This window comes from Neopelma chrysocephalum, unplaced genomic scaffold (genome assembly GCF_003984885.1).
Source record: "Neopelma chrysocephalum unplaced genomic scaffold, ASM398488v2 Primary Assembly neopelma1_72, whole genome shotgun sequence".
Classification (NCBI taxonomy): domain Eukaryota; kingdom Metazoa; phylum Chordata; class Aves; order Passeriformes; family Pipridae; genus Neopelma; species Neopelma chrysocephalum.
Window position 1 is genome coordinate 6,567,722 of NW_020897732.1, and position 20,775 is coordinate 6,588,496.

A 20,775-nucleotide genomic window follows, 5' to 3' on the forward strand; every position below is an offset into this window, starting at 1 on the left:
TTGAGTTTTGGTGTGTGTGATTCGTTTGTTTTGTTTTGTTGTTTTTTTTTAAGCTAGTATTTCAACAGTAAGAGCTAAAAATAGAGCCCTAAGTATTTGGATAATGAGTATTCTGGACACAAATTGTCATGCAACAATATGCTTTGTAGATGGTGTATGAGGTTGCCCTCAAAGTCAAGGTAACCAAGGAGATAATATTTTAGGGAATGTGGCAAAATATTTTTCCTGTGGTAAGTCCTAAGTTCTCTTCTGTACGCTTTCCTTTGAAGGCAATGTTAGAGGAGTAGATGGAAACTGCCTTTGGTGCCACTTTGGTGCCCACATCTTCACTGCTGAATGAGTTTCCATTATAGATCCAACGTAGTATTTGTTCCCACATGTTTTTTCTGTCTTTTAAGATATAGACTCATATTTTTAATGCAAGAGGGGCTTATTTCTATACATATTTTGTATTTATTTTATATATATATTTATATATATATGCATATAGACAGACATATCTATCTCTCCAGATATGCATCTCTTTTGGGCAGTTTTGAAACTTTTAGAGAAGATTTAAATTATAAAAATCAGCGAGCAAATGCCGAACAAACAATTTTTTTAACAGGCACCAAATGTTTATGCTGAAAAATGTTTATTCACTGAAATGAGAAAGCTTATTTAAAAGCACTATAAACTTGTCATCTATTATTTCTCTGCTGAAAAAACTTGCATCAACAATTTACATTGATTTTATGTTCAAACTAAAACGTTTAATTTTTATTCTGTGTCAAATTGTCTATTTGCAGCTTATATGAAAAGAAACTATTTGCTTAACATTTTGAAATTAGCAATGCGTGTCTGATACAGAACCCTTGTTTAATTCTATGTTAGATCTGTGTGGTGTTTACTGGTCCTGCTGTTATTTGCAGGAGATCGATTTGATAAGTATGACTGTCCTGGTTTCAGCTGAGATAGGGTTAATTTTCTTCCTAGTAGTTGTTACAGGTCTGTGTTTTGAATTTAGTATGAGAGTAATGTTGATAACACACTGATGTTTTAGCTGTTGCTAAGTAGTGCTTACCCTGAGTCAAGGACTTTTCAGATTCCCATGCTCTGCCAGCGAGCAGGTGCACAAGGAGCTGGGAGAGAGCAAAGCCAGGACAGCTGACCTGAACTGGCCAGAGAGATATTCCATACCATAGAATGTCCCACCCAGAGTATAAACTGGGAGGAGCTGGCTGGGAGCTGCCTTCTGCTGCTTGGAGATGGCATCGGTCAGTGGGTGCTGAGCAATTGTGTTGAGCATTGCTTGTGTTGTTATCTCAACGCAGGTTTTACGCTTCCCAGTTCCCCTCCCCATCCCACAGGGTGGCGAGGTGGGGAGGCAGGAGGAGGAGGGAGAGATTGAGCGGTTGTGTACACAAAATATCCTTTGTTGCTGCTGGGGTTAAAGCAGGACAATTATGATGTCTGAACAAAATGTTTGTATGTTGTTACCACAGCAAAGTGTAGAACTCAACCTTTATCATATACCTCCTGACCCTTTTCTGTAAGTCAACTAGTTACTGCTAACCTTCAAGATCAAGTTTTAGCTTCATTTCAGGTATTCAAATAAGTGTCCTTTTTTTCCATTTTTTATTTCTGTGGAGCTCATGGCAGCACAACTGTAAAATAAAGAGTTGGATTTGACCATTCTAGAAACGCACATCAAGGTATGTTAACCCAACTCAAGCCCCACCGCAACCTTTCCTTAGCATATTTTGACATCTTCTATCTAGACTGAACAAACTGGAGACGTTATCAGAGGGTGTCAAACTCTCTGTGTCAGTACTATTAATATACAGCAAGATGTCTGGTGAATGTAAAGCACTGAAATGTGCTTTAAATTTTTATTTAAAATAATGACTGAATCAGTTAATACAGCTTTGTCTAATCTTAGTGTGAATTGGCCCAAGATTTATTAGATCACACAAAAGCCCCAACATACACAAGTTACAGGCTGTGTGATTTGAATGTGTAGTATTGTACAAAGACAAATTCATGAAGAGAAGGATCCTCAGGGCTATTAAACGTGGTGATACTGCTGCAGCTTGTACATTAAGTAGGAGCATTGTCCATGGAGGAAGTATTCCCCCATTTTGCCAGTTTCTTGAAGCGTTCACTCTTAGGCAGCTACCAGAGAGAACATCCTGGGTGTGCTGCAGACACACCACTCAGGGCATGTGGAGTCAGGCCAGTGAGGTTAGGGCTGACACAAACCCTGTCTTGAATGTCTGTAGCTACCTTTAGAAAACAGATGCATTAGCGCTGTCTGCAGAGTGGGTCACTGCACTGGGCTAATGGGTTGTTTGTATTGATTCTAAATTGAATCCTTGCCTCTCAACAAAATGAAACACAAGGCAGCCATCTACCAATGCTTTTTGCACATACCTGTAAGTTGTGTTATATTTATTTATGTATTTTGTAATTTTTCATTTATTTTTCCATGAGGAGTGATTAAGAGACTAGTACTCCTTAAAATAAATGCAAAATCTTCCACTGACGTCAAGTGAGGACTAGGACTGAATATTAGCTGATATTCTCTCTCCCAGAACACAGAGGGAATTTGCTTTAATTGCAGGCTATTCAATAAACTGCAGAATACTAGTATGTCATGAGAAAGTTCACATTCACAGAAACATCTGCCAATACACATTTACACAGGAAAATGTGGAAGTTTGTGCATTTTTAAAGTTGTCATCTTTGCCACTACAATTAGGGAACTTTAAATAAGAAGACATTCTGACTGACATAATTAAAATTAATGACGCTACTTTTATTAAGAGAGACTTATGGTAATGCTGGTCTCACCTTTTTTGAGTGATGTTTAGGCTTAAGGTGAATTGGAGGAGGAAATTCAGAAAAGGGATATTATTAATTACTTGTATACAGATTATTAAATTCTCTGAGGAATACCGACTTTACTACATGTTTGCAGTAAACAAAATGAAGAGTGATTTGGGATGATAATGGTCATAAATTCTGAGTAATGATCAATTATATTTCTGGGCAAATGAATAAAGAGGTGAGGTATTTTCTTTTACATTAAGCGTGACTTCTGGTCAACAGCAAAACTCCTTTAGACAAAGAGTTAAGCCCTAAACTTTCTCCAAGGTTTTGTCCTTCAGGATTGAGGTACCTTCTCACCCCTAGAGGTCCTTCCAAACCAAGGCTGAGGTTGAAAGATCCACTGGGTAACTGTCAGTTTTGCCTAAAAGGCTTCTTGCTATTCTGTAAATAAACAGAAGACTTCTATCTCCTGAATTTAGTAAAAATAATATGAAACTAACTTTAAAGGAAACATTAGCTGAAACACGTGTCTTTTCTAAGAAAACAAAACACAGGTGTGCCCAAGAATAGATTTTACAAAAAATTTATTGAAGATAACATAAGTTACACAAACTTACACTAATTCAATTTATTTTTATAAATGTGAGGGTTTGTACCCTTTTAAAACCTATTAACATTAGGTAGCCACAAAAGAAGAAGAATCATTTTAGGATTAGATTTTTAGAAAGCATTTATGATTTCTGTAAACATTTCCATGATTTGTTTTCTGAAAATCATAAGCTACTGATTTTTTTTCTGTGCCTGATCACCTATTGAGTTTAGCTTAGTGGTTTTAATGTTAATATTTTTCTCAGAACTTTAGAAATAAGTTGTTGGGTTTCAGTTTTGGAATCAGTATTGCTCAGATAATCCCATGAATATTTTGCAGAGGTAGCTGTTCTTACTACTGTTGCAAAAGTACTGATTTTGTTAGACTTGCAGAAAAGCTTATGTCATTTCAATTTACTAAAGGCATTTCAATTTTATGTGTATGACTCAAATCGGTTTATGCTTTGAATACAGCTGTAAAATCTAAAGGTGTTTTGATATTTCTTCTCTGTTATAATATTTTAGAAATATAATTTAGTTTGAAATTCTGTTTCGGTCAATCCATACTGTTGGTGCAGTCATTTTACTCCTGCTAATCTTGCACTTTTTTTTTTTAAGTTCAGAGGTTAAAGCTGAAGGTTAATTGAGACCTGGCTGATTATAGTTCAGACAGAGTAGTAAGAAAGAAACAAGATACGCCCATCTTATATAAAAGACATGGATTTTTATGTGCCATCAGATTTGGTATTGCTTTGCCTGTTTCGTTTGTAGCAATACAATATAAAGAGTTTGTTTCTAAATGTACTAGGTAAAATAAAGATGAATGACAAATATTTAATAGCTGTAACTAAGTCAATATTAATCCAATTAAATTCCTGGTTTTCAACTGCCCCATCACAATGCAGAATTTAATTCTTTGTCTTTATAGAGGTTATGGGTATATTTAATTAATATATAATTTGAGAACACCATTTACTAATTTTTTTTGTTGAGTCAGTAAAAGTTATAGAGGCTTTACAGGCAAATTAAGACACCTCTATTTATGCTGATACAGGAAATTTAAGTAGCAGCATGATTGCATCATCTTTGATGCTGATAAAGTGCTTCATGCTAATCATCTAACACATTCCAATCATCTAAATTTTTTTTTAAATCAAAACACCTGAATTTGAATAACTGTAATTTTTGATGTGATGGATTAAAAATGGGTTAGTATTTACTTAGCTCTGCAATAGTTTGAGGAGTAGGATTAATCTTTGATCAGTAGAAAATTTTAAAGCATTTAAGATTTCTGACCACTATAAAACTAAACCAGTAAAATTGTTTGAAAAGAAGGAAATGTGTTCTTTTCCACCATTTCAAGTGCAGAATAGAGAATAATTAAAAACCTCTGTCATGTGATAATTTCAATTGTGTAATTATTTCTTATTTACTTAGCTTGAACAAAATGACCATGGTCAGTATTAAGGTGATGTCAAAGCTCTCCCAGCTGATTATCTTCCTTGTTGACATATCTCCATGCAGCTATTTCGTGTTCATCCTTTTGGCAGATGAATGGCCAGCAGACAGATTCAGTCCTGCTGATACTGACAGCTGCTGTGCTGGCCTAGAAGTACACAAGGTTCTTGTTTTGATTTTAGCCCGACCATTTGTTGCGTACAGAATGCCAGAAACACTTTATTAAGTAACCTGGGGTTTTTTTTCTGGAGGAAGACAACCTCTTCTGTTGTCTCTGGGAGAGAAGTGGGGAGAAGTGACGGGAGTCCCTTTCCATGCAGCCTGCCTGACAGCTCCTGCCAAGCTCAGAGAACAGAGCTAGAGGCTAAATTACAGGCACAATTGTAGCAGTGTGGCTGGCAACTGATGCTTTGTTAGTAAGTTCATGTGGGGTTTCACCTTTTTTTCCCTTCATTTAAGAATTCTGAAATCAGACAGGTCCAGTTTCAAAAGTGTCAGTCAATGGTGTTTTTCTGAAATCAAATCTAGACAGATTTTTCAAGATGGTCCGGAATGACAAAAGAATTAAACAAATCCAGCTTTCTTGTTGGGCGTGTTTCAATCAACCCATTGTAGTTTTAACAGCTACTTTCTTTATACCAAAGTACAAAAAAATTCTCTTATTCCATAGTCTAATGGCAGGAATATATTTAAAGTAATATTTTCAATTTTGTAATAACATCTGCCATTCAAGTTTGTTTATAGATGGCAACAATTTTGGTAAGTTTGTGGAGTGCAATGCAATTTATGCATCTACATCCACAGTTGGAGTTACTAGACAATAGTTCAGCTCCCAACTTGAAAATGAGGTTTTATGATGCCTTCAAAAATTGAGAAGGTGAAGGATCTTTCAGCGTTCCATGTTACAAACATAGTGAGACATAGTTCTGAATGCCCATAGAGGAGACAAATGGTGCTTATAGAGAGGCAGGGAGGACGCAATTATGATGCCTCCTGTGTTTCTTGCCAGTGCTATGGAATTGACCATCAGATATTTTCTAAGGACTGAAATTATCCCAGTTGCAAGTTGCTAATATCTAAAGCACGAGACAACTGAAGTCAAGGATGTCTCTGGTGGGAAACCTTTACTGCCTTCGGGGGATTTCTGGACCATTTGCCATGTCCTTTAGCAGATGCTTTTACTACTGACTTCAGAAATTCACTCCATTGACATAAAAATAATCTCAGAAATGCAGTTAGATAAATTTGTGTGGAATTCTGAGACTGCCTGCAAATTCATTTGAGCTACTTTCTTCTCTTTGAATGTTTCTGAACATTTTTTTAAAATAACATCTTTCTTTTTTTTCATTTTATATGTTATTATTTTGGTCTATTTGATGGATTTGCAAACTGACAGCCTCCAAAGATGGCAATTTATCCATTTAGCCATGAGCACCAAAAGGTTGTGAATTAGATATAAATCTCCAGGAAGTTCTGGAGGCGTTATTACAGACAGGTCAGTCAAAAACCTTGCGCAGTATACTTTATTAGTAAAAGCAACAGATCAGAATCAAGGCTTTCCCATGGGAACATTTGTCTTACTGCAATTTCCCAATGATTACTTCTGGTCCAGAATCATTCCTATAAACATCTTAGTGCATGCCATCTAAAGACAATAGTGAAAAAGGATCTGTAAATCTGTTGATCCTATGCTCTAATTTGTGAAAGTAGAATAGGCGCTGTGCCTATGAAAAGAATTAGGAGAGGAAAAGAGTGTAGAAGTACAATTCCTTCTGAAAAAGATGGGAAAAAGTATGGAAAAGTGAGCAAAGACAATGTAGACTAAACACAGACAGAATTTTGATATATTTAGCACCAAACAATTTATGTATTTCCTAAACAAAAGCTTCCAAGACAAAACTAAAAAAAAGGAGAATATATAATCTCTCACTACATCTGATATGCTTGGACCTCTTAAAGGATTATTAACATAATAAAAATCCAATACATAGATGAGAGAATTACATGATAACACAAGTGGTCGCTGTTTTATTAGCAGCAAACTTGTTGCATTGCAAATAATTGCATCAGAAGAAGCAATTAGAAGACAATGAACCCATATGGTTTAGGATATCCCTTTGGTCAGTTCGGGTCAGCTGCCCCAGCTCTGTCCCCTCCCAGACTCTTGTGCTCCCCCAGCCCCCACTGGTGGAGCAGCCTGAGAAGCAGGGAAAAGCAACACTGTTGAGTAATAGCTAAAACATTCCTGTATTATCAACAGGGTTTTCATCACAAATCCAAAACAGCACCCTATGAGCTGCTAGGAAGGAAATCAACTCTTTCCCAGCCAAACCCGGGACAAAGGCCCAGCCCAAGTGTCAGGTGTGAGACGAAGCACAAGGGAATGAACCAAGGAGGAGAAAGGAGAAAGTTTAATATCTAGCCAGAGGCAACTAGTCTGGAGTATAGCAGATGCATGAGTTGGAATGTGTCAGTCTCACATATTTCTTGTCTCAGAGTTATTTCTGCTCTTAGGCAAACCAAAGCAAAGGTTTTGAAGCAAATCATATAATCAACTCATAGCATACTTTGGGTGCTCAGCAGTAAAAAGGAACCTTATAGCTGCTTTAAGATTTTCTAGCACAATGAGAAATCTGAAAAGGAGGGAGGAGGTAATTTCTGCTGGGCAATGTGAAGGACCAGGACACAATTTACCTCAGAAGTCCAGGTTGAGGTGCTCACCTTTTGAAGGCTATTAAAAAAAAGTACAAATTACAGGAGGCCAATGGTTATTTTAGCATGTCAAGTTTTATTAAGCTACTTGATAGTTCCCCAAGATAAGAAGATGGGAGAGATGTAAAGTACCCCTGCGTGCACTCTTACCAGGTGGTGTGTGTGTGGTTTTAGGATACCTGGGGAGACACCTGTCTCTGCTCTGCAGTAATGTGATGTTGAACATCACTGTTACTTTTAAAAGTGTGTCTCCACCAGTCAGTTTTTTCCATGAAAGTGAAAGAGAAATCTTCCACTCAGCATTAACAGTATTGAACAATGTTTCTAAAATTGTTTTCAAAAATATTTTTTTGAAATTAATGTAACTTCACAGAAAATCAGTTCTGAAGAACTGCTCTTCAATTCCCTGCTAGAATGGCAGAACTATACTCCCCAGTTTGACTCATTTTTGAAGAGCTCTAAAAACTGTGCCTTCAGACAAGCACTGCACATCACCCCTACACTTCTTAATTTGGCTTCTGTCATAGCAAAAGGAACATCAGCCATTCTCCAGGCAGATTTTTGGGAATATAGTGACAACCAGTTTCTCAGCAGTAATTACAGAAGCCCATGGCATCAAGAACTCTACAAATACTTTGAGCACCCTCCTTCATTTATTCAACCTGACATGTTCTGCAAAACCATAGAAAAAGGCTTCTCCAATAAATGACCTAACATTTTGTCACCCCCATTTCCCCATCAACAGTATTCTGGAAGAAAAGGAATCTTATTTCCTGACCTTGTGCACAACAGGAGTAGCAAATATAGTGTAAAGCTTAGAAATGATGCACAGCAGTTCCTCAACCAGCTCTGTCATCATCTTGTTGGCATTTGAAGACCCCATATTTACTGAATGCATTTCTACTGAATGTACAAATAGAAGCCTGAATTGCCTCCAAATCAAAAAGTTCTTCACATCCACCATGTAAATGTTGCAGATTTGAGAAAGATAAATTTCATTTGAAAAAAAAAAAAGTCACAATGGCAATAATTCTGTGCTCAGTATTCCACTCAGAATCATTGGACTACTTAAGAGTCCTGTTTAGCAAACACAGGATTCACATGGGTGTCCATAGAAGGACAAATGTTGGTACACTCTGGGTAGCTGCACTTGAATTAGTCACTGTGGGGCCTCTTCACTGTCTCTAGAAACATATCCAAAGAAGTCCATGTTGACTGCTGACATAGATACAAGAAGTGCTTCCTAGAAGACCCTATGAAGAGACCCTACATTGCCTAAGATGTTTATATTCGCAGTGTAGACACCTAATGCTCAGTGAAATAGAGTCTATGATTCATACCCACAGTGTAGCAGGAGTGTAGTAGGGCTCTGCAGATATACACCAGATTCTTTATAGAGATCAATTAAGTAATGCTTCAGATTTTACTATTTCATCCAGTCAGAGACAACAAATAAAGAAAAAAAAAGAAGACAGGATTTATTCAGGATTTCTTCTGGGGAACTCTCTTGCGGTCATTCAGATGACACTGGAAACTTTGTTAAGTCCATATTTTCCTTCTTTATTTCTGAAGTAAAGCAAACAAAACATTAACACATCAGGACAGTTGTCAAAAAGGTCATCACAGCTTACTTTTCCAATTTAAAAGAGATTTCTGTTTCCTGTGACACTGTGTATACCACTTTCAGCTCCTAACAAGCAGGACAGCTGCTATGAATGCACTTACAATCTCTGGCAGTTGTTTCCCATATTTTTCCCCTTTAACCATATCTACAACAATGCAGTTGCAGGATTTTTCATTTCACATTTCACATTTCATCTTTTCCACATCTGTATAATACGTGCAAAGTGGATGTTCAGGTAATTTCATCGTGAATCAGGTTTGCTAAAAATACCTCTTTATTTGGCCTTTTAATGATATAAAAATAAATGAATTAAGTGATTTGCACTTCCTTTTGCTATCTTAGTTTATTTAAAAGTATTGCTTCCTTGCTACTTTTTACAAACATTATTTGAGAAGGTTAGTGGTAACTATGTGCACTAAATATTGAAATTCTGTCTGTTATCCATATCACTTTCTACACTGCTATTAAAATTTTTAGTTTTGTAACATTATAAAAACCTTTAAATATTTTATCTAGCTTGAATGAAAATTAATGTCAGTCTAATGACTTTTTTGTAAGCATAAATGAAGCAGATTAATTCTGAGAATATTTAGCATTATTTTTCTTGATGTTGTCATTCAGAATAGGACTTATATGTAATATGAGCTGTTAAATTTACAGATAATTGCAGTTAATCAGCAGACTGGGCATTTCAGTCTGCTTTTGTTCTGTTGAAAAATTTCCTTTCCAAGTTTCAGCAAACTACTAAAGAACTAAAGGGTTGTTTGGGGTCAGAATTTAGTAAAGTATCTGAATATTTAGAGTGGTAAATTAATGAGATTTAAACAAGCCTTTAAAATTAAATTCATGTACACATGCATTACAAAGTTCACTAGAGCAGAAGGGCTGAAAGAAATTATCTCTTTTAGCGATAATCCGTTCTTTAACTGGCTCATTCTTCCCAGTTTGATTGTGTTTATGGAAGTGTGTGAATCTGCTTTCTTTGACTTCATTGACATGGTATAATCAACTGGAATGGTACCAGCATGTGTGTCTAAGTCTTGAGTTCCTGACACTGAATTTTCTACTGAAGTCAATTGGCTAGAGATGCTGCATTGCAAAAATGTGTTGGAATAGAGATATAACATCCTCATCATGTACTGTAGAGCAAACACTGAAAATAATGCTGTAGCCTTCAGAGCTATTTAATGGTCAATTATATCACTTCACAGTCAATTTTACATATTAGTAAGTGCTTTCTGCATATATGTTTTTCTGTTTAGGTAAACTTCTATGTGAGGGTGAAAGCAATTTATACCCTTGGACACAGTGTATCTCTGATTGCTCTTACAACAGGAAGTATAATTCTTTGCCTTTTCAGGTATGTATTTTTCCTGAGTAAACTAACAATGATAAGGTGGCTTTAACTGTTGTCTGATTGCTCATATATTTAGAAAATGCATTGGTTTTGCACTTTTCTCATTTAAACAGCTGACAATAATGTAATGCTGTCTTGATTTTTGCTAGCACTGATAATATTAAAAAGTTTCAAAGCACTTTACAAATTTACAGACATTACAGCTGATGTAAGAAAGAATAGCCATTTAGGAATGGATTATATAAAGCATTTTCTATTTCATTATTAAAATCAACAGCTTGAATTGCTCTTGAGAATTAGTAAGATGCAGGTCGCAATACTGGACAAGTGAGCGGCTGTATTTTGCAGAAGCTTCTGAGTAGTCTCCAGGGTTACTGTAATCAAAGGTAATCATTAATTTGTCCAAGTGGAGTTGTAAATCACAGAATCACCTTCAAGATCATCTAGTCCAGCCGTCAACCTAGCAACCTTATCAATTGTCCCTAAACTGTGTCGACTTGTGCCACATCCAGGCTCCTCCTGAACACTTCCAGAGACAGACTCCACCCTGGGCAACTTATTCCAATGCCTGACCATTCTTGCAGTGAAAAGAAAAGTTTAAATATCTAATTTGAACTTCCCCTGTTGCAGCTTAAAGTCATTCCTCTCATCCTTTCTCTTGAGTCATGGCAGAAGAGACTGAGCCCCACCTCATTGCAAACAACACGTAATGGGTAGAGTACAGCATGTTGTTTGCCAGAGCCTCATTCCTCTGATGAACTATTCCTATGTCGAGTTCTGTAAGCATTTCAGTCTGACATCAAATTTTTTCAATATTTAAATAGTCATAGACTATTCAGAGCAGATACGTAACCCATAATTATATTTGGAATACCTCTGAAAAAGATTGAGTCACTCATGGCTATATTCTACCAGCAAATGCTACAGGCAGATTGTGCATTTTCAAAATTTCTAAAACCTAACAATGCATTTAATACAGAGAATTATAGACATCTGAACGTTGCCCTTCACCAGAAGTCAGTTGTGACACACAGATCAAGAATTTAAGAGATGTACTCAAAACCTTCAACTTCAGTTTAAATATCCAACTTGAGAACTCCCCAGTCTCCCTGCTGAGTCAGTGAAAAGACAGAGGCTTTTTTTCAGGGAAGAAGCCTCCAAGAAACCTGTTTCTCTGTTATCTGCAGGGAATGTAGGGGTCTCCTAATATAGTGAGTTGACTTAGGAACCCAAATAAGTTGTAAAAATATCCTGTTAAGTCTCCCAAGTACATAGCAAGCAGCCAATTGTGAAAGGCTGAAGCTGAGGCAGTTGTAAATTAAATAATAGAAGTGAATGCAGATGGTTGTGTGCATATGTCTGTCTGCCTCTCAGACATGTTGTACCATTACATTATCATAGAACAGAATCATAGAATCAGCTGGGTTGGAAGGGACCTCCGAGATCATCAAGTCCAACCTTTGATCCACTACTGCTGCAGTTACTAGACCATGGCACTGAGTGCCACATCCAGTCTGTTTTTAAAATTCTCCAGGGACGGGGAATACACTACTTTCCTGGGCAACCCATTCCAATGTCTGATCACCCTCTCTGTAAAGAAATTCTTTCTAATATCTAACCTAAACCTCTCCTGGGACAACTTGAGGCCATGCCCTCTTGTCTTGCTGATAGTTGCCTGGGAAAAGAGACCAACCCCCACCTGGCTACAACCTCCTTTCAGGTAGTTTCATAGAGAGTGATGAGGTCTCCCCTGAGCCTCCTCTTCTCCAGACTGAACAGCCCCAGCTCCCTCAGCCTCTCCTCACAGGACTTGTGCTTGAGTCCCTTCACCAGCCTTGTTGCTCTTCCCTGGACCTGCTCCAGCACCTCAATATCCTTCCTGAACTGAGGGGCCCAGAACTGGACACAGTACTCCAGGTGTGGCCTCACCAGTGCTAAGTACAGGGGAAGAATCACTTCCTTGGACCTGCTGGCCACACTGTTCCTGATCCAGGCCAGGATGCCATTGGCCTTCTTGGCCACCTGGGCACACTGCTGGCTCATGTTCAGCTTCCTGTCAATCCAAACTCCCAGGTCCCTTTCTGCCTGGCTGCTCTCCAGCCACTCTGTGCCCAGCCTGTAGCGCTGCAGGGGGTTGTTGTGGCCAAAGTACAGGACCTGGCACTCGGCCTTGTTGAACCTCATCCCGTTGGAATCAGCCCAACTCTCCAACCTATCCAGGTCCCTCTGCAGAGCCCTCCTGCCTTCCAGCTGATCGACACTCCCCCCCAACTTAGTGTCATCTGCAAATTTGCTGATGATGGACTCAATCCCCTCATCTGGATGATCAATAAAGATATTAAACAGAACTGGGCCCAACACTGATCCCTGGGGGACACGGTAATATGGTAATATTTAAGGACAAATTTGGAAAATAAGAATGTTTCTCTAAGTTTTAACTTTTCTCTACTCAACTGGTAACACCTCCTATCCAAAAAACATAATTTGCCATGAAATGTTCTGGGATTACATATAAATAATGTCAATATACTGTTTATAAAAATCAGTCTCTCACCCTTGAGACACATTCCCTTTTGAATTTAACTAGCAAACTTTCACCTTGCTGTCATTAAACGCAGAGAAATGTTCTCCTCTAAGTGAAACTATCTAAACGAGATTTGGAAGGTAAGAAGTGAGTTAAAACTCAGAAGTTACTAATGCATTAGAGTAGTCAAAATTCTGACTTCATCCAGCAGAATTAGGATTTGAACTCTGGATATTAGTAACACAAGAGGCTATCAAAATTTTACATTGCTGGATTTGTATGTGAATGCTTTATGTTATACTAAATTTAATCCTGAATACCTACAGTATTTTTAATGCCAGAAAACATGGAATAATGGTGAGTTTAATTTAGTTGTAGATAGTGTGTTCATGGCAAGGAAGTGGAAATTCATTTTTAGGAATTGACTTCTGCAGTCCATCGTATGTTGTTATGGACTGCCTGGTAGAAGACACAGTCTCAGGGCTTTGCAGGTATTCACAATATCAGCTAAAAGCACATGAAAGGCGAAAAGGTGTGTCAGGAAAGAAGAGTTGTTTCTGGAAGTTTCCATGCATTTGCAATATTTTGTTTTGCAATTTTTACAAAGAACTGGGCTTGATTTTAACCTTTAGAGATATATTTATGGGTTCACACTATTAATATCTGTAAATTACACACCTACAAGCTTTTTAAAAGGAAAGGATTTTATATCTGGCTAATCTTTTAATCTCAAAACAAAGACATAAAATGTGAATATCTATAAATACCTTAACAAACTAAGCTAACAAACTAAGTTAGTATGGTGCCACTCCCCACATAATACTCTACGTACTTATTGTACTTAAAGCTAATTGATAACTTTCTACCACTTTTTGACAACTGCTTCAAGTTCAGTCTGGTATTATTCAGCCTGGTTGTCTTTTGCCAAAGTGGGGACTAGAAAGGTGGATCTGTTTTTTATTTCCCTACACTCACTGTAACTATCCTTGCTTTAGTAGTTTCAGAATAGATTATATAGTGTCTGGTAAAAATCAAAACTGGGAGACTACTTGGAAGTTGCCAGTGCACACTGCCAGAACATCCTGCTGCATCTTCATTCATTCACTACTTGCTAAAATGCCTTGGCTTCTGGCCTGTTTCCAGGTGCAGATCAAGGTGCTGGTTTTGACCATGAAAACCTCTTAGTGGTTTGCTTTCTGGGGATTTGCTATAAAAAGGATCTTTTAAATTGAAAGGTCTTGAAGGGAATGTATTTTAGGTGAAAAGCCCTCAACTTATAGCTTGCTTCCCCTGAGCACTCATTCACTTACTTGGAATATTTAATCTTCTATTTGTTTGTCAGGCTTTCACATGGCTGATGGACTAAAGAAGAGAAGCTTTAAATCTCATTGGATAGAAAGGACAGGAGATCAAATATTTTGAATATGTTTTTAATTGTTCCTGCATACACTCCCATCCTAGGATGAAAAACCATTACATAGCAAAATGCAGGAGTTAAATAAAAGAACAAACCCAGAAAACAGTAGGTGAGAGCATGTATGAAATATATCCAAGATAATAAAACTTTTATTTTCAAGAAAAATATTGGAATGAGTGCACACACAGAAGGGTAAAATAATCTATGTTTATTGTCAGCTTATGTTAAATGCAGGAGAAATACCACTGGATCTTGTAGTCTGTGATACTACAGTGTCATGGTTTCAGCAGGCCCAAAATCCAATTCTGATTCCTAGCCCCCCACCCACATCTCAACCCCATGTGAGATGGGTTTTCCAGACAAAAACACGAGACTCAATATGGGGGGAAGGAATATATTACAAAGACTATACACGTGAATAAATACTATAATACATTACAAACAATCTTAACTCTATATCTATCTCTACCATGACAATAATATTTACAATGGGCCAAATCTCTTCTCCCTCCAAATAAAAGTCCAGGAGAGAAGAAGAAGAAAAGACCCCTTCCAGTCTGTGAGCAGCAGGTCTTCCTCTCTAGGCAGCAGGCTCTCTTCTTCTCTTCCACCAGAAACAGTTGCTGGCTCTCTGCCAGCACACACGAGGGAGGTTTCCAAGTCTCTCTCGGCCCCCGTCTCCAAACAAGGGGTCTTTCCATGGGCTGCGTAACCCCAGACACGGCCGCTACACCATGGTCATATCACGAAGCACCGGGGTCTCCGTGACGGTCTGGTATCCTCAGGGGAAATCAAGCCCCTGTGCAGAGCTCCCATGCTCTGCCTCAAAGATGGCTGCCAGCTTCTCTGAAGCTGGAGCAGGGGGGGCCAAGGTCACCCCCCACACACACACATTCCTTCGGCCGTCCTGACTTATCTCTCAGGAGGCCATGAGCTTCCTAGCTCCTCTCAGCAGTGCATATTGCACTTTAGGACTCCTCTCAGTCCACCACCCCCTCCTCTTTCTCAGAGGGGTCTCTAGCGAGTTTGGGGGTTTTGGTTTGTCCAGTTCTTACCCTCCAAAACTCTGTTCCTGCTGCTGGCTCGGTTCTCTTGTCCTGTTGCTGCTTTTCCTTCTCCTCAGACACCTCTGTGTCTGCCTTAGCTGCATACCGGCTTGTGTTGCTCCTTTTGGTCCTTATCAGTTGGCTCTTTGCCACTGCTCTTCGGACGCTGCTGTGTCTACTGCTGCTCCGTCTGCTCCCAGCGTCTCCCAAGGCTGCCTACCGGGAGAAATTCTCCCAGCTCTTAGCCACAGGCACTCAGCCCAGTTCTGAGTCCCTGCAGCCCCCCAACCGGGGGCTGGGGGGGGCAGAGGCCCCCAAGGGGCCAGAGCCCCTTCTCCTCGTGGCCTCTACAACATGGCCACCTCTTCTTCTTACAACGTACTACTGCTTCCTTTTCGGTCTCCAGAGATATGTTTATATTTTGCAGGAGCACTGATTGGTCAAGCCCCAAGGGTCACCACCCCCTGGGGGTTACCACTTTCTTAGTTTCAGGGGGAAAACCTGGTTCAAACCACTACAACCAGACAGAAGGAGTGAGAGACAAAAAAACCAGCAAGGCAGCACTGGTAAAATGACAGAGAAGAAAAGGGTAGGCTCTTACTCAGGGTTCATAGTACTAAGAAACGTTTTCAGAGTAATAGAAGTCTGTTCAACAGTTTCTGCATTATAATCTAAAATGCCTGTTTTTAAATCTCTTCTTAGAAAACTTCATTGTACTCGGAACTACATCCATCTGAACCTGTTCCTCTCTTTCATTCTAAGAGCAATCTCTGTTTTAGTCAAGGATGATATTCTGTATTCCAGCTCCAACACAGCTCACTGTCCAGAGGATCAAACCTCATGGGTAAGAAACCTCATTTGCTACCTGGTGTAATATTGGATTGTCACTAAATTTTCCTCCCTGATCCTTTTCAATATTTAGGAATACCAAGCTGTCAGTGTAGACAATTCTGTTAGAAGCAGACAGAGAAAGAAGGTTGCAGCACAAGTAGGAGACGTTAATGTTGTTTGCATGTCCATGTCATCTGCCAAGACAAATCATAACCATCTATAGTGCAGAATAAATATGGTCACTGCATTAAACGGCTGGGAGAGTTGAAGACAAACAGGAGTACCATCAGCTGGGAGTGATTAAAGGCAGCTGGTCTGGAAGTGTTCCAGCAGCTTTATCAAGGGTGCAGGAATTGGACAGGTGTCAATGGAGGGAGAGAAATAACTCAGGAAATTAAATATTTGCAGGAGGTGTCTTCATTAACTCTTCTGTACTTTCAGGCTATGACAGAAGTGTTGTCATCTGCATTCTTAGCAAGCTGATATGTGTACTGCATTTTCAAGCACAGGGATTAAAAAAATCTCAAGTCTTGCTCTTAAAAAACTGACCACTATATGATATTCTCTGTTCTCTGTCCCTGTTGTTTCAGTCAAGAATACCTTCTGATTTTAATATATTACAATTTAAGGTTGTGAAAAAAAAAATGTAAAAAGATATTTTTGTCTTGATGAAGCCATTGTGTCCCAAAATGTGAAGTGCTTAACAAGACATACATACAGCATACTAAGCTGTATGTAGAAATTCATAATCTGGGATATTTCTAATGGAAAAAAATAGGAACTGAGTTAGTAGACCTCCAGTAGGCACAGTTGCTCTTAGACAGACTGCCAGGGGTAATCAGAAGTTCTTAGGTCCTTGAAAGATTATAGGTGAGATAAATTCAAGTCTTTGGGCTGCTACTTAGTTGTTTGTATAGGCATGTTCACGGGCATAAATATAGACATGTATGTTACTTGGGATGCACTGAGATATCTGAAACACCACAGGGGGCTGCTGGATATGAAGAAATATCTCTAATGAGGTCTATGCCCTTCTGACTTAGGAGCTGGGGACTGCATCTCACGTCTTAATAGATATCAATATTTAGAGAGGGGAATCAGTCACTAAATAAGTTTACCTGCTTAGGTATCAGGTGTACGTGGAATTTTAACAGAAAAAATGGAGGTGTGTAGGGTATTTAAAAGGGAGAAGTGAGAAAAGCTGGGAGAAACGAGAGATTTTATTTGTTCCGGTTTGTTTAGTCTGCTACTTTTACCATATCATCACATTTCTCAGCACATTCTCAGCAGAAATATTTTCATATTCAATTCTCACATCCCAGGTTCCTGCTGGGAAGTGCCAAAGTAGCAGCAGCCAGCACCAGGGAACATCAGCAGCACAGACATCAGAAAATTAATTCTGAAAAGCAACACACATTATAAGTATCATTTTATGATACAAGCCTACATGTTTTGTTAATTAAGAAACACTAAAGCATTTTCTAAAGGGAAAACATAATTTTTAAAAGTCCAGTCAACTTTTTCTTCTAAGTCTATTTAGAGTATTCATCATGTAAAGTTATATTTTTGACTCAATTTCCCATTTAGCCTTGAAAAATTCATAAAGCAGTTTCTTTGTTAATTTTTACTGTGTTGAGAAGCCAGTTGGGATTAGAAAATATTTATTAGCCTCCAAATAGATGACCATGTAATCTAATAGCCATTCATTTCCAAACTGTTGCAAATATATGCATTTATTTATAACCAACATATTTTTCAATATTTATGCTATGAAGTTTTCAACATTTCTGAGCAAATTTGCAATGAGAGTCTTCTAAATATTTATTTAGTAATTAATTTTCTTTCTCTATATATAGTAACATTTACTATGTCCCAATTGATTAACTAAAGAAAAAAATTTCTACTGGACCTGGTTTACAAATATTGCACAAAGAGCTAAGATGTATAGGCTATATTAATAACAGAATAATACAGCATATTTCCTGCAACAAATTTGATCCCTATTCTCATATTTCAGGTGGGCTGCAAGGCAATTTTGGTATTTTTTCAGTATGGTGTTATGGCAAACTTTTACTGGCTCTTAGTTGAAGGACTTTACCTCCACATCCTCCTTGTGCTAATATTCTCCCCCAACAGACACTTCACAATCTACTTGCTGATAGGATGGGGTAAGAACTTAAATATCATCCAATAATGTTTTTTTTTGCTGTATGTTTTTTTTGCTGTTTGTATTAGTCAGGGTCAATATTTCATACCAAGGTAGTCCTGCTGTTTCTCCTGGGTGACTCCTCAGACTCCCAAGTTCCTCAGTTCAGCTCCAGCACAGGTTACAGCTGGAGCATAACTGCTGTCTTTCTCCCTGGCACAGCTCTGACCTGTGCCAATCTGCACCATGCCCAGAGGTTGTTCAGGATATAGGATGGTGCAAGGAGTGCCACCAGAAAACACATGGTTCGACTATCCTCGTTTAGGACAAAAAATAAAATTTAGCTGCAAAGCCATGAGCTATGCTGCACTATTTGCCTTTTTGAAAAGCTCAAAAATATTGTTCATCTGGTTTTAAATACATGTATTCCTTTCCCTAAAAGAAAGTGCAATGATATTTATATGGAGCACTTTAAAGCTTCCAGTAATAGGTGGTCATAAAACATTTAGGTGTTGCTGGGAAATGGGAATAAACCAGTGTGTGGACAAGGTTCCTTACAAAATGATTTATACTTCAATTTTATATTGCAGTCCTTGGAAGTGCATTGGTAATGCATGACTTGTATCTGTCAGCCTGTAAGTCACTCTGAAAGCTTGCAAGAAACCTAAGAAAAGCATGGGTTTTGTGTATTAGTCATTATGGCTGCATTTTTGTAAGAAATAAATCCACTTCCCTGCAGCCTTTGTTTGTAATATGTTGCTGACATCATGTAGCTCGTCAGATGTGCCTCTCCCTCCATTCAATGAACTGTTTATATATGCTGTGCATCTGGGGAATAATTGATTACTAGCAGGCTGAACTTTTTTTTTTGTGAACTTATATTTTTGTGATCATGCTCTTTGGCATTTTTCAGGAATTCCTACCATATTCATTATTACGTGGACAGTGACACGGATCATTTTAGAGGACACTGGGTGAGTGTGTGTGGGAGAAAAAGCTTAAAGCCTCCATCTGTGCCAGTACAATCCTTGCCTTGGATACAGTGGTGTTCACACAAAGGTGGTTTGCTGTTCTGAAGGGGACGAGCACAGAACTGATATTTCAGATGGGAATAAAGGGACAGGTGTTTGGAGCTCTTCAGCGTGGGTTTATGTTTGCTGTTTATTTGAAAAACTCAAAGGGCAGAGAGGTCAGAGATAGGTTATGACTAATGTTACCCCTTGACACCCACATTTAAAGCTATATGCTTAGGAAATCAAAGCAATAATATTTAAAATGGCAGAGGGGACGTGGGAAGTGAAGCGATGTGATGTAAACTTATGTAAGATGCACACAATCAGGTAAAACTATAGCTGATTAGAGCTAGGCCTGGCTCCTGGCATGGAAAGGGGAACTGAGGTAAGAATTTTGTAGGAAGATCAGACTGGATGCTTGGGCTGGCTCCAGGGAATAGGAGAGCAGTCCTAGCTGATGAGACAAACAGTTTTCAAAGTCATGTTTTGCCAGACTAACTAATATTTTGCAATTGATTCTCTAATTAAACTGAAAAATCATGTCCTACATAATTTCAAGCCTCTCTTTGCAAGACCTCTAACATGTAAACCAGAGGCAAACTTCTTTTTCCTTTGTCGTTGTGATTACAGACGAACTCTGAAGGGTAATAAATCTTTAATATGACTAACCTTTCAGAGCACTGTGACCATTTGGATCAAAAGTGCTGAGCCCACAGTGAAAATTAAATATACAGTTTTTCAGATGAAGCTTCAAGTTCAGTCTCACATTTTCCTAAAGCAGTTCTAGCCGTCTGTAACCTAAATATCCTACAAGAAATTATGTCATTTCAGTTGTATCTGTCAGTTGCTTTAGATCTTCCTGCTACCCAGAAGGCAATGTTAAGTGCATATTGGGAAGGTGTCCTTACACAAAGTGAAACTGAGCTTGGTGTCCTCAAAGGCCAATGTCCCTCACAATGTCTAATGGTACAGCTTAGTGATTTAACTGATTTCATAGAACAATAGAATGGTTTGGGTTGGAAGGGACCTTCAAGATCCTCTAGTTTCAACTCCCCCTGCCATGGGCCCACAAGACCAGGTTACATCCAGTCTGGCCTTAACACTTCCAGGGATGGGGCATCCATAATTTCTCTGAGCAACCTGTTCCAGTGCCTTGATACCTCAGAGTAATGCACCTTGTGTATTTTGTCCAGTTCTGGGCCCATCACTTCAAGAAAGACATTGAGGTGACAGAGTGTGTCCAGAGCA

The 20,775-nt window shown here is 38.6% G+C and overlaps 1 protein-coding gene across 1 annotated transcript in view; it reads left to right on the forward strand.

Annotated features, from left to right (window-relative positions):
- Positions 1-20,775, forward strand: part of VIPR2 (vasoactive intestinal peptide receptor 2) — a 52,398-nt gene that overhangs the window by 20,542 nt on the left and 11,081 nt on the right. Inside the window, exons 5-8 of the mRNA XM_027686962.1 lie at positions 10,456-10,553; positions 16,240-16,381; positions 18,386-18,536; positions 19,428-19,488. Of these exons, the coding sequence (XP_027542763.1) occupies positions 10,456-10,553; positions 16,240-16,381; positions 18,386-18,536; positions 19,428-19,488 (452 nt within the window). The remainder of the gene's footprint in view (positions 1-10,455; positions 10,554-16,239; positions 16,382-18,385; positions 18,537-19,427; positions 19,489-20,775) is intronic.